The 12,777-nt window shown below is 45.7% G+C and overlaps 1 protein-coding gene across 7 annotated transcripts in view; it reads left to right on the top strand.

The window, feature by feature from the left end:
- Positions 1-12,777, top strand: part of TMTC4 (transmembrane O-mannosyltransferase targeting cadherins 4) — a 55,918-nt gene that overhangs the window by 32,526 nt on the left and 10,615 nt on the right. For all 7 annotated transcript variants that reach the window (XM_081548998.1, XM_081548996.1, XM_081548999.1 and 4 more), the window contains 8 exons: positions 1,356-1,448; positions 2,130-2,294; positions 3,672-3,874; positions 5,401-5,572; positions 5,661-5,792; positions 11,259-11,338; positions 11,509-11,616; positions 11,708-11,849. In XM_081548998.1, the coding sequence (XP_081405124.1) occupies positions 1,356-1,448; positions 2,130-2,294; positions 3,672-3,874; positions 5,401-5,572; positions 5,661-5,792; positions 11,259-11,338; positions 11,509-11,616; positions 11,708-11,849 (1,095 nt within the window). The remainder of the gene's footprint in view (positions 1-1,355; positions 1,449-2,129; positions 2,295-3,671; positions 3,875-5,400; positions 5,573-5,660; positions 5,793-11,258; positions 11,339-11,508; positions 11,617-11,707; positions 11,850-12,777) is intronic.

Genomic DNA, 12,777 nt, shown 5'->3' with positions numbered 1-12,777 from the left:
AGCCCTCAGCTTGTAACCACAGGTGTCAAAGCTTTAAGAGCAGCCATACCTACTAGAAAGGAACTATGGTGATGCTGCTGGAAGCTGTTAGCATCAGTGCAGCTGCAATATCACACTTCCTAGGGCCAGGAGTTTTGCATACTTGAAGTTATTGGTCATTCCTCTAAAAGTCATGGGTAGAGGTGGTCACGATTGGAGTTACTAAAAGTCATGGGTAGAGGTGGTCATGATTGGAGTTACTGGTCATCCCCCTAAAAGTCATGGGCAGAGGTGGCCATCCTCCACACAGCGGGGCTCTGCCATCCTCAGGGTGTGGTTTCCAGGGCCACTCCAGACACCTCCGTCATCTCCTCCACAGCCAACTGGATGGGAAACCGAGGGCAGGGTGTGCTCTGATCTACGACCAAACCTCTAAGAGGTGTGTTATCACTTCTGCCCACCTCCCATTGGCTAGAACTCAGTCATATGACCACGCTCCCCTGTGGGGCTGGCTGTGTGCCGGGCAGGAAGGGAGAGCTGGTGGGTGACCAGGAGTCTGAGCCTGGGGTGTCTCTGTAGCCCCACCAGAGTCTGTATGTTCTGTTCCCTGTCTTCCAGGGCATATGCCCTCATCAGGCAGCACCCCAGGTTCCTAAAGTGTAATTCCTTACATGGCTGGGTTTTCAAGGTTGCTGGCTGCCTTATCGTCTTAGGCATGGCCACTGCACAGGTATTGGCTCTGCTACAACTCTGGGACTGTTTTAGAGAAAAAAAAATGGAAGAGGGGCCTCTGCAGAACTTCTCCTGGGAACCCCAAAGCTCTAGCTCTCCTGCATCTTATCATACTCTTCTATGCAGGCTATGAAACTGTGACTTAACAGGGGATTTACTAGATAACAAATCTGATAGGACTTTCTTGGTGATCCAGTGGTAAAGAATCGGCCTACCAATGCAAGGGACACAGGTTCGATCCCTGGTCCGGGAAGATTCCACATGCTACAGGGCAACTAAGCCTGTGCATTACAACTATTGAGCCTGTGCTCCGCAACAAGAGAAGCCACTGCAATGAGGAGCCCACACACCGCAACTCAAGAGTAGTCCCCTCTCACCGCAACTAGGGAAAGTCTGTGCATAGCATCAAAGACCCAGTGCAACCAAGAATTAAATAAATAAATAAGTAAATCTGATACAAATACGATGAGCTAATTTCATAGGAACAGTAGGATTTGTTTTGTTTTTAGAGCTGAAGAGATTATCTACGATGATCTAATCCAGGACATTTCTCATCTAGATTCAGCAACAGAATTGTGGCATATCCTGGCTACCTGATCAGAGTTAGGCTATCCCATGGCTGATTCCTTGCTTTGCTTTCTTAGGGTCTGAATGCTGTCTTTGACATCTTGGTGATAGGCAAATTAAATGTCCTGGAAATTGTCCGGAAGATCCTGCGTAAGGACAGATCATTAGAGGTGAGTATCCGCTTTTGTCTCCAGCCAAGACGTGGAAAATGTCACGTACCCACTGGCTTAAAATACCATTTTCAAAGTACTTCTTGCAACTTTGAATTCTAAAACAGGCAGCCTTTTAAAGCCCAGTGTCAGCGAGGTTCAGCCAGAACTGCTGCATATTTATACCTGGCTTGGCCACACTTTTATGGTTTTTCCAGTGGTCATGTATGGATGTAGGAGTTGGACTATAAAGAAAGCTGAGCGCTGAAGAATTGATGCTTTTGAACTGTGGTGTTGGAGAAGACTCTTTTGAGAGTTCCTTGGACTGCAAGGAGATCCAACCAGTCCATCCTAAAGGAGATCAGTCTTGGGTGTTCATTGGAAGGACTGATGTTGAAGCTGAAACTCCAATACTTTGGCCACCTGATGTGAAGAGCTGACTCATTTGAAAAGACCCTGATGCTGGGAAAGATTGAGGGCAGGAGGAGAAGGGGACAACAGAGGATGAGAGGGTTGGATGGCATCACTGACTCAATGGACATGGGTTTGAGTAAACTCTGGGAGTTGGTGATGGACAGGGAGGTCTGGTGTGCTGCAGTCCATGGGGTCGCAGAGTCGGACACGACTGAGCAACTGAACTGAACTGGCCACACTTTTATTTGAAAAATCCTCAACATCTGGGGCCTTGCGCTGTTCTTTCAGAGCCGTGGCGTGCTCCGGACGGGGGGCCTCCTCTTCAGAATGACTCTCCTGGCCTTGGGGGGAGCTGGGGTGCTGTATGTGCGCTGGAAGATCATGGGCACCGGCCCGCCTGCCTTCACTGAAGTGGACAATCCTGCCTCCTTCGCTGACAGCGTGCTCGTCAGGGTGAGTCCCGGGTCCGTCCTCTGCTGGGTCATCTTTGCCCTCCCTCCTCCTCCTCCTCACCTCCCTCCCCACCACACCCAGAAAAGCCCCCCTTAATCAGAACACCTCCACGGGTGTTTCCATTCACCAAGGAAGTTCTAGGGTGAAACCAGGTTTTTATCAGGGCTTTGAGAGGGTGTAAACTCTTTGTATTTCCTTGTGGCTCAGACATTCAAGAATCAGCCTGCAATGCAGGAGACCCGAGTTCGATCCCTGGGTCAGGAAGGTTCCCTGGAGAAGGAAATGGCTACCTACTCCAGTATCCTTGCCTGGAGAATTCCACTGACCAAGGAGCCCGGTGGGCTACAGTCCATGGGATCACAAAGAGTCAGACACAGACTGAGCAACTACTATTTTCACTTTCACTCTAAATGAAATCAAGAGGAGTGGTTTAGAAAATGTCAGGTTTCTTGCCAGACTCCTTAAATTGTCCCCTAACCTACTTTTGATATAATGGAAATTGACGTGTTGAGGTTAAGATAAAATATAACAGTATTGATGGTATGTTTTTTTTCTTTAATATGACTTTTTAAAAATTTATGTATTTATTTTTGGCTGCACTGAGTCTTTCTTGTTTCGTGCGGGCTTTCTCTAGTTGCAGCAAGCCGGGGCTACTCTCTAGTTGTGTTGCACGGGCTTCTCATTTTGGTGGCTTCTCCTGTTGCGGAGCACCGGCTATAGGTGCACAGGCTTCAGTAACTGCGGCACACGGGCTTCATTGCTCCGAGGCATGTGGGATCTTCCCGGACAAGGGATCGAACCCGTGTCCCCTGCATTGGCAGGTGGATTCTTATCTCCTGTACCACCAGGGAAGTCCCTGCTGGTGGTTGTCTTTAAAAGTCTTAATGCTGTCCAGACTTTCTTTTAAAGGTTTGCTTTTTCTGAAGGCGAGGGTGTCTTAGCTGTGCATTTCATACAGACAGAAATCAAAGACCATAAAACCCTCTGCTTATATCGTCAGGCACGTGAAAGACCCCTGGACAGCAGGTTTCCTGGGTCACAGACTTGGGGCACCAGTGAATAATTGGGACATAGCTAGCAGTAGCAGTAGCAGCAGTAGCAGCATCCCCAGAAATATAACAAATATAAAGCAGAGTCTGGTGGCTTTGCTGTATTTTTTATCTATTAAAAAAAAAAATCTCAATGCATTTAGTCAACTGCACACTTCAGCCTGGTGCCCAGGGCAGAAAGTGGCAACATTTTATTTTATACAACTGGGCTCCTTGAGCAGAAACATATGAAGGCCTCCAAACAAAAGCTAGGAGAGAGAGAGAGAGAGATGTATTTTTTTTCCAAGTTCAGTATCAAATAAATGTTTGTTTTTCTTTTGACTGACAGGCCATAAACTATAATTACTACTATTCATTGAATGCCTGGCTGCTGCTGTGCCCTTGGTGGCTGTGTTTTGATTGGTCGATGGGTTGCATCCCCCTCATTAAGTCCGTCGGGGACTGGAGGGTAATTGCTCTAGCAGCGCTCTGGTTCTGCCTAATTGGCCTGGTATGCCAAGCCCTGTGCTCTGAAGACAGCCACAAGAGAAGGTAAGAGGCTGAGCTGAATTTTAACTTCCACACTGGGTGGAGTCCGAGCATGTTGCTAAATCCATCACCACGGATCATCGTAACAATTTTGTGCAAGTCCTGTCTAAGGACTGGTATTTCAGTACAGATGCATATGTCTGGGAAGGATGAGTTCTGTCCACTTGGAATCCATGGCTGGCTTCAACTCGTGGGGAGTAGACTGGAGGGGGCGCCCGATGACTGCTTCATCTCCTCCCCCTCCCTCGTGAAGTAGCATTTTGAGATCCTTCTCGCCATAGGTGGTAAAGAGTAATTTATGGTCCGAACAGAGAGTGTAATTGATGTGTGTTGTGCCCATCATTTCGCAATTACCCTTCAGAAAGCCCTGGTGGATGCGACAGTGATTCCTTCTCTTGTTATTTGTACAAAATAAGCTGCCACCCCGAAGAGACTCTTATTTCTCACCAAAAAAACCTGGGGGCGGGGGGGGGGGGCAGATTATTGAGAAAATAATTGGGAGAAAAACCTGTTTTGTGAAAAAGAAGACTATTTAAGATGATTTCCTTTAGGCATAAGTGTTTCTGGAATTAGATGAGTAATTTCTCAAAATAAATTCAGTTTTGAGTTTACCCTGTGCCTTAAATTGGTTCGTAATTCTAAAGGGTGACAAGCCTCTGTCCCAATTAGCTGTGCATGTGCCAGTAGGATTTTTCTAACACTATAAGCACAGGTTGTGGGAAGGAGCTATCAAATTTGACCAGGCTTCTTTTGTTTGGTTTTTAATTTTATTGACGTGTAGTTGAGTTACAACGTTGTGTTTAGTTTCTGCTGTGCAGCAAAGTGGCTCAGTTTATACATATACGTGTTCTTTTTCATGTTCTTCTCCATTACGATTTATCGCAGGGTTTTGAATATAGTTCTGTGTGCTGTGCAGAAGGACCTTGTTGTTTGACCCAGCCTCTGATTCGTCCTCTTAACGTGACGTGGGACTCTGGGAATGCTTACCTGCTTCCACAAGTGTCCCGCTGCTCTCAGCTTTCTTTTTGCTCAACTGAAATTTATGCTGGAGCATCCCCAAGTGATACGAGTTTATTTCAGATCTTGTAAAGTTTAAACTAGTTAAATGACATTACACCCTGTTAAATGTCAGGGGACAAAACTGGACTAACTGGGACCAATATCCCAATTAGCCCAATTGGGATATTGTAGGTGTTGAGCTATTTGACACCTACACAATTTGAGGTTTAGTTAGAAGCAGGCAAGTTCATAAGACCACTCTAAGTAATCATTCTAACTTTATTCATGTGAATTTGAGGACTTCTAAGATTTATCCTTATGCTCGATGCTAAGTAGCCTTAGTAAGGTTTTTCTATCTTATCCTAATGGTACTCAGTTAGACCTTCTCTCCTGATGTCTCTTCTTAAATGCTGGCATGAAAAAAAAGAGAAAAAAGGAAAGGGATGTCTTTATCGTGGATTTCATGTAGAGTAGAATATTTTTCTTGAGAATTCTAAAAGTACCCATTTTAACTACTTCTTATCTTCTAGGATCCTCACGCTGGGCCTGGGATTCCTCATTATCCCGTTTCTTCCTGCGAGTAACCTGTTCTTCCGAGTGGGCTTTGTGGTGGCCGAGAGGGTCTTGTACCTCCCCAGCGCTGGCTACTGCATGCTGCTGACGTTTGGATTTGCAGTGCTCGGTAAACATACGAAGAAAAAGGTATTGGCCCAGCGAGGTGGTGCCCTTCCTGACCAAGACGATGGGTGGGTTTTACTAATGACATTTCCCGTGTCCCTCTCTTCTTAAGAAACTGATTGCTGCTCTCATCCTGGGAATTTTATTCCTAAACATGCTGAGATGCGTGGTTCGCAGCGGCGAGTGGCGGAGCGAAGACCAGCTTTTCAGAAGCGCCCTGTCTGTGTGTCCTCTCAATGCCAAGGTATGTTGGCTGCCACGTTTTTAAGTTCGACAGCTGAGTGAGGAGAATCCGGAATATGACCTTGGTCATAGACGTGGAGGTTTTCTTTTTCATTCTTTTTTTTTTCTTACATGATCTTGACAAAGTTTATTACAATTACACTTTAGCCAAAATAATTAAAAAGAAATCATTAAAACCAGACAGTGTCAGAGAAACAGCAGATTTCTTAACGTTTCTACTCATCTTCCAGTTGGTCCGATCATGGATCAAGGTGGTGGCAGGGTGGGCAACCCCACACATTCAGGCTCAGGTCTGGGGAGGCCCGCAGTCGAACCTCTTAGAGCGCACGTTTTGAAACATGCACTCCAGCCTCCTCCAATCTGTAACCGGGAGATGATAATACCTACAAGGGGACAGCAGTTTGGTTTAGGAATTTAAAGGATGCTCTGTGGTGTGCAGGGTGCACATTTCCATCACCTATGGCTTCTCTGCCTGGAATTGTTTTTGCCAGATTAGGTAAAAATAAAATGCATAGACTCTAAAATTGGCAGTGTTCTTGTTGACACGGTCTGGTAGGAATTTGTTTCACTTGTATCCTTGATGAACTCCATCTCTTCACTTACACAGCTGTGCATCTTTGGGCAAAATGGTTTTGAACATTGAATGCCCTTATCTATAACAAGGAGGGGGACCATGGCTGTCCCCTGGGCTTGTCGTGAGGCCTTCATGAATGTGGCCTCTGAAGTGCCCTGACATGGTACTTAGAACGTGGTGGGTGCTCAAGAAATGTTTGTTTTCATGGGCTCCTTCTAGTTTGGGCTGTCCCATTAAGTGAAAAGAAGGGGATGATATTCGCTCAAAATGGGAGGCCAAGGAGTTAGGTGAGAATATTATCTATTAGGGCTTCCCAGGTGGCACTAGTGGTGAAGAGCCCTCCTGCCAACCCAGGAGACATAAGAGACTCAGGTTCGATCCCTGGGTCAGGAAGATCCCCTGGAGAGTGGCATGGCAACCCACTCCAGTCTTCTTGCCTGGAGGATCCCGTGGACAGAGGAGCCTGGTGGGCTACAGTCCATGGGGTCACAAAGAGTCGGACACAACTGAAGCGACTCAGCATGCATAGATCATTACGTGATTAATAATGTGTCTTTTGGTGTCATCAGGATCGGAACTTCCTCAGATGCCTAAAAGCGATCCTCTTTGGAGCAGGGGCAATAAAACACCATGAAGTTTTATCTCATTTCCACGTTCTATATTTAAGAGAAGGCAATGATTTCAGGCAAAACTATATGAAGAAATCTAATGAATAGTTGCTGTCTTACTGTGACTCTGGAGTGAAGGATAATATTATATAAAATGTGTTGACTCCTTGTTTGTCTTTTCCTTGGTTTAAAAAATCTTGTTCGTGTTCTATAGTTAAATGGCTTAGATAAAAGAGTGAATTACTTCAACCTTTTAGTGTCGATTGATTTGCTGACCTAGCCATTTATGTTATGCTACTGAAAGTAAAGCAGCCTGTGACTTAATTTCATAAATGTTAATAGATTTGCTTTGTTTTTACTTTTCTGTTTGAATAGCAGTAATTTCCCCTTCTATTTATATACTTTTCCCCCAGAAGGAACTCACGTTTCTTTGTAGAGGCTGTGTCATTAATTTCCATTATCCTCCCTCGAAGGGTTTTAGAGAGAGGTTGTTATGTTCCTTAATTTTCCAAATGGGAGAAACTGAAGCAGAGAAAGATGGAGCTGACGGTATCTGGGTTAGTAACTCAGGTGGTAGGTAGAGACCTGGTATAGTGCCGCACCCAGGTTACCCTGGGAAACAAGTGGGGATGGGACCGCGTGATGTTTGCGCCCACACGGCTGCCCCAGTGAGTGATTTCATACATTACAGGCTAGAAAACTCAGGGGCTGTGCAGACGGACATGCACACAATTGTGTCTGTGGATGTAGTTTTCTCCTTTAAATTTAAGACATACTTGTAAGATCTCATCTTCAAAGTGGACCCAATAGTGACAAAACCTTTCCAGGAACATTTTTTAGTGATGCCATTCAGTATGGGGCTTCCCTGGTGACTCAGATGGTAAAGAATCTGCCTGCAAAGCAGGAGACCTGGGTTCAATCCCTGGTTTGGGAAGATCCCCTGGAGGAGGGCATGAGAACCTGCTCCAGTATTCTTGCCTGGAGAATCCCCATGGACAGAGAAGCCTGGCAGGCTGCAGTCCATGGGGTCACAGAGTCAGACACGACTGAGCAACCAAGCACATTTAGTATGAGCAAGATAGAGTTGGTTTTTGTTTGTTTGTTTTGGGTTTTTTGTTGTTGTTTTACTTGGCACTATAAATTGAAGTGTATTAAAATTCTCTACACTTCTTTTTTTTTTTTTGGAAAAAAGCTAGGTTGATTTCATGGAAGAGATCTCCTTTAGGATGATTTCATTCAACTCTATTGCAGGAGATGCATTTTCTGTGCTCATTTCTACTTTCCATGAATTGACTGTTAAGTCAGCAGTTGGCACTCTGCTGTAGACCAGGCCCAGATTTACAAATGCGACTCAGTGCTGAGCCTGGTCTGCATTGGAATTACCCACAGTGCCTTGCATCTGGTAAGAACTCGATATTACTGACTGAATTGAGCCAAATAGAAATTAAATTCCTACTACAGATGAGATACCAAGTATCTGATTATACTTGTAGCCATTCTTCCTTTTTGAGGCTTGAAAGTATGTGGCATTTTATATCAATCCTGGGATACAATGCTAAGTTTGTTTAGCAATGAAAGGGATCATTTACCACAATGAGGTATTTCCTTCAGGATAAGGCAGGATGGGTTAAAGGACTTTTATGTGTTTAAAACATTTTAATATCAAGTGTTAACAGGAAATTTGAAACGGTGGTTTTAACACTGCTGTTGAATGTGCCTTCTTCCCTTATGGATGCTTTCACTTCATTTCTATTTACATATCCTTGACGATGGGTCTTATCTGTGGCTTCTCTGGTGGGTCTCATCTGTGCTTTCTGTGCTGGTTCGTTGCCTTGGCATATGAATCACAAAGGCTGGAGGGAAGGTTCAAGGATCAACAGGTGTTTTCAATCCTTTACATTCTGTGGAAACAAAAATCATTCTTTAAACTCTATTTTAAGTAAAGTGTTTCTGAGCGTTTTGCTTTGGTTTTTCAAGTGGGTTTTCTTTTCAAATATTTCCCTGCATATAACCCAAAGGATAAGGCTGGCCTCTGGGTAAGCCTGCTCACTAGTCTTAAATTATGGGCAGCTTGCCTTCTAGGGGGCTCTCTGATCTCTAACTGGTTCCACTGACTTCACTGCAGTCTGACTCTGCAGAGGCGCCCTCCTCCCTCCGCTGATCTCGTGGTCTAACAGAAGAGCAGCTCTACTGCAGAGGGCAGTTCAGTTCTTTGTCTGAGCATTTGATTGAGAAAACAGAATTTCCCAGGAAGTGGCAGGAGCTCGCTGAGTTGAAGTCTGTGTAGGAGCTGTGTTTGTATTCTGGGGACCACAGGTTGGAGTCTCCCTTTGTGTGCGGGACAGGAGTGAAGTTAACACTTCCAGGCTGGGGCTGGGACTGGGACAAGCACAAAATCAAATCATTTAGAGCACACTTTTCCAAACCCGTGGTCCAGCCATAGCCTCCTCCAAGCTGTAACTTGAAGATGGTAATACCTATGAATAGACAGTAATTTGGTTTGGGAAGTTTAAATTATATAGTGTGCTATACAATATTACACATTTCTGTCACCTGTGATTTTCCTGTTTTGTGATTCCTTGTGTGCAAGGAAATAAAAATAGAAATATAGACTTTAAAATTGGGAGTTAGAAAACAAATCTCTGCTATATATGTGCTTAAAGAATATCGCACTGTTATATACCTTTCTAGAAATATTAGTATTTTTTGAAGAAGATTGATAAGGTAGAATGTGGTTATACTTTTTGTAGGGGTTTTGAATGTTCAGATATAATGCTACTTGACTGTACTCAAACCATTATTGTAATTCACCATATATCAGTCCATTGCTCTTGTTCAGTTGTTAAGTTGTGTCCTACTCTTTGTGACCCCGTGGACTGCAGCACACCAGACTCGTCTGTCCTCCGCTGTCTCCCGGAGTTTGCTCAAAATCATGTCCATTGAATCAGTGATGCTATCTAACAGTCTCATCCTCTGCTTTCCTCTGCTTCCCCCACCCCCAACTCTTTGTGACCAATCCCTTTGCCACCCTGTGAACTGGGGCCCACTAGGATCCTCACCATGGGAGTCTCCTGGCAGGAATACTGGAGTGGGTTGGAATTTCCTCCTTCAGAAGATCTTCCCGACCCAGGGATCAAACCTGTGTCTCTTGCATTGACAAGAGGATGCTTTACAACTGAGCCACCTTGGAAGCCCTTACATCAGTCCGCTAGGGCTACCATAACAAGATATCATGGACTGCGTGGCTTACACAACGGAAGTTTATTTTCTCACAGCTGTGGAGGCCTGAAGTCCAAGACCAAGGCATCAGGAAGGCTGGTTTCTCCTGAGGCCTTCGTCCTTGGCTCACAGACCTGCCTGCTAAACCCTCACATGGTCTTCCTGTGGTCTTTCCTCTGTGTGCGGGCATCCCTGGTGGTCATCGTGTGTCGCCATTTCTTCCTCTTCTAAGGATGCCATTCAGATTGGATTAGGGCCCAAAGAACCTCGTTTCAACTTAAGGACCTCTTTAAAGACCTCATCTTTCAATTCAGTCACATTCTGGGGTACTAGGGGCTAGGACTTCAACATGAATTTTGCGGTCACAACGCAGCCCTTAACACCCCAAAGAAACATTATTTTACCTGAAGAGAAACAGCAGGGTGAGAGAGTGGGTCTAGAAATTGCCTGGAGCAGCCGGCCCGTCTTCACCTGGCCCCCTTGGAAATGGGCGTGATGCAGGGAGAAGAAATACAGGCTTTGGAGCCTGGGTTCAAATCCAGCACCACAACCTTGGGACTTAGTGACACCAAAGCAGCGCATCAGCACCGGCTAACCTATACTGTCATTAGCATCACACAGCACTCACCCGGGGGGATATATTTCTGTAGCATCATCTCCTCTGAGACCCCTGTCGGCCTTTACATTGTACGCCTCCAGAAGGAATGTTTGATGATGGAGAAATACTTCTGACGGGTTTCCCTGGTGGCTCAGCGGTAAAGAATCCGCCTGCCAATGCAGGAAGGAGATGCAGGAGACCTGGGCTCAATTCCTGGGTCAGGAAGATCCCCCAGCGAAGGAAATGGTAACCCACTCCAGTGTTCCCTGCCTGGGAAATCCCATGGATAGAGGAGCCTGGCAGGCTACTGTGGGGTGAGCGACCATGGGGTCGCCAAAGAGTCTGACACCACTGAGCAACTGAACAACAACAACAATCTTTCGGTTTCAGTCAGAAGGTGTGATGGGCCTCCCAGGTCCAAACAAAGAAACGTGGCAGCTGACAGCCAAGTTTTTCCTCTCTTTTCAGGTTCACTACAACGTTGGCAAAAACCTGGCTGATAAAGGCAATCAGACCGCGGCCATCAGATATTACCGGGAAGCGGTGAGGTACTGCAAGCGGCTTATCTCGCAGAAGACATGCCGTTTTTACACTATCCGTGTCTTATTGTAACTTCCTAGCACTAAAATCCTGTCCCTGCGAGGACCCCAACTTTAGGTTTGCCACTGCCTGAGAGCTAGGTGAAGACTGCAGGCTTGGTTTCTCTCTCTACTTCCAGATTAAATCCCAAGTACGTCCATGCCATGAATAATCTGGGAAACATCCTGAAAGAAAGGAACGAGCTTCAGGAAGCGGAGGAGCTGCTGTCTTTGGCTGTGCAGATACAGTAAGCATCCTCTTATGATTGTGTTCATGGCGAGGACAGGCGCTCCTGCCTCCTGGGGGCTTATACTTTCTTTTCCTCGTTCACCTTCCAGGCCAGACTTCGCTGCTGCGTGGATGAATTTAGGCATCGTACAAAACAGCCTGAAGCGGTTCCAAGCCGCTGAGCAAAGTTACCGGACGGCCATCAAGCACCGGAAGAAATACCCGGATTGTTACTACAACCTGGGACGTTTGGTAAGGTGCCCTGCAGCTGCGGAAGAAAAGCGTGATTTTATTTCCCTCTTTATACCGTTGTCATTGTAATGTCTGTTTGGTACTTGCCCTCTTAGTGAAGTGAAAGTCACTCAGTCCTGTCCGACTCTTTGCGACTCCATGGACTATACAATCCATGTGATTCTCCAGGCCAGAATACTGGAGTGGGTAGTCGTTCCCTTCTCCAGGGGATCTTCCCAACCCAGGGATCGAACCCAGGTCTCCCACATTGCAGGTGGATTCTTGATGCAGCACTATATCCTAGCTACTTTGGGGGAAAACAGAGATTGATCAGGAAGAACCTAGTCCAGCCTCATAGGATTGACTGTCACCAGGCAGAAGAAAATGATTAGGTCATTTGAAATATTTTGTTCCTTCAGATGGGATTTTAAAAGCAAAACTGATTAAACTCATTCAAGTGAAAAAAAATAAACAAGTGACTTCCTTGGTGGCCCAGTGGATAGGAATCCACCTGCCAATGCAGGGGACATAGGTTCGATCCCCAGATCAGGGAAGATCTGACATGCCACAGGGCAACTGGCTTAGTTGCCACAACTGCTGAGCCCTGCGCTCTAGAGCCCGGGAGCCACGGCTACTGAAGCCCGCTCACCCTAGAGCCTGTGCTGGGCAGCAGGAGAAGCCACGACAGTAAGAAGCCCCCGCTCCAGAACTAGAGAGAAATCCCTACTCACCGCAGCTAGAGAAAAGCCTTAGCAGCAACAAAGACCCAGCACAGCCAAAAATAAATGATTTCTTTAAAAGACACTAAAAAAAAAAAAAAAAATGAGAATAGCAACACCCATTCTTGCCCTCTACATCTTATGAAGGCCTTTCACGTACATTTATCTCAGTTGAAGGCAGCTATTTGATTTCCTAATATGTGGGTTTTTTTTTAAGCTCTAATTAGAGA

This window comes from Giraffa tippelskirchi, chromosome 12 (assembly GCF_054371585.1).
Source record: "Giraffa tippelskirchi isolate mGirTip1 chromosome 12, T2T-mGirTip1v1.2.pri, whole genome shotgun sequence".
Classification (NCBI taxonomy): domain Eukaryota; kingdom Metazoa; phylum Chordata; class Mammalia; order Artiodactyla; family Giraffidae; genus Giraffa; species Giraffa tippelskirchi.
This window is presented reverse-complemented; position numbering and strand designations above follow the sequence as displayed.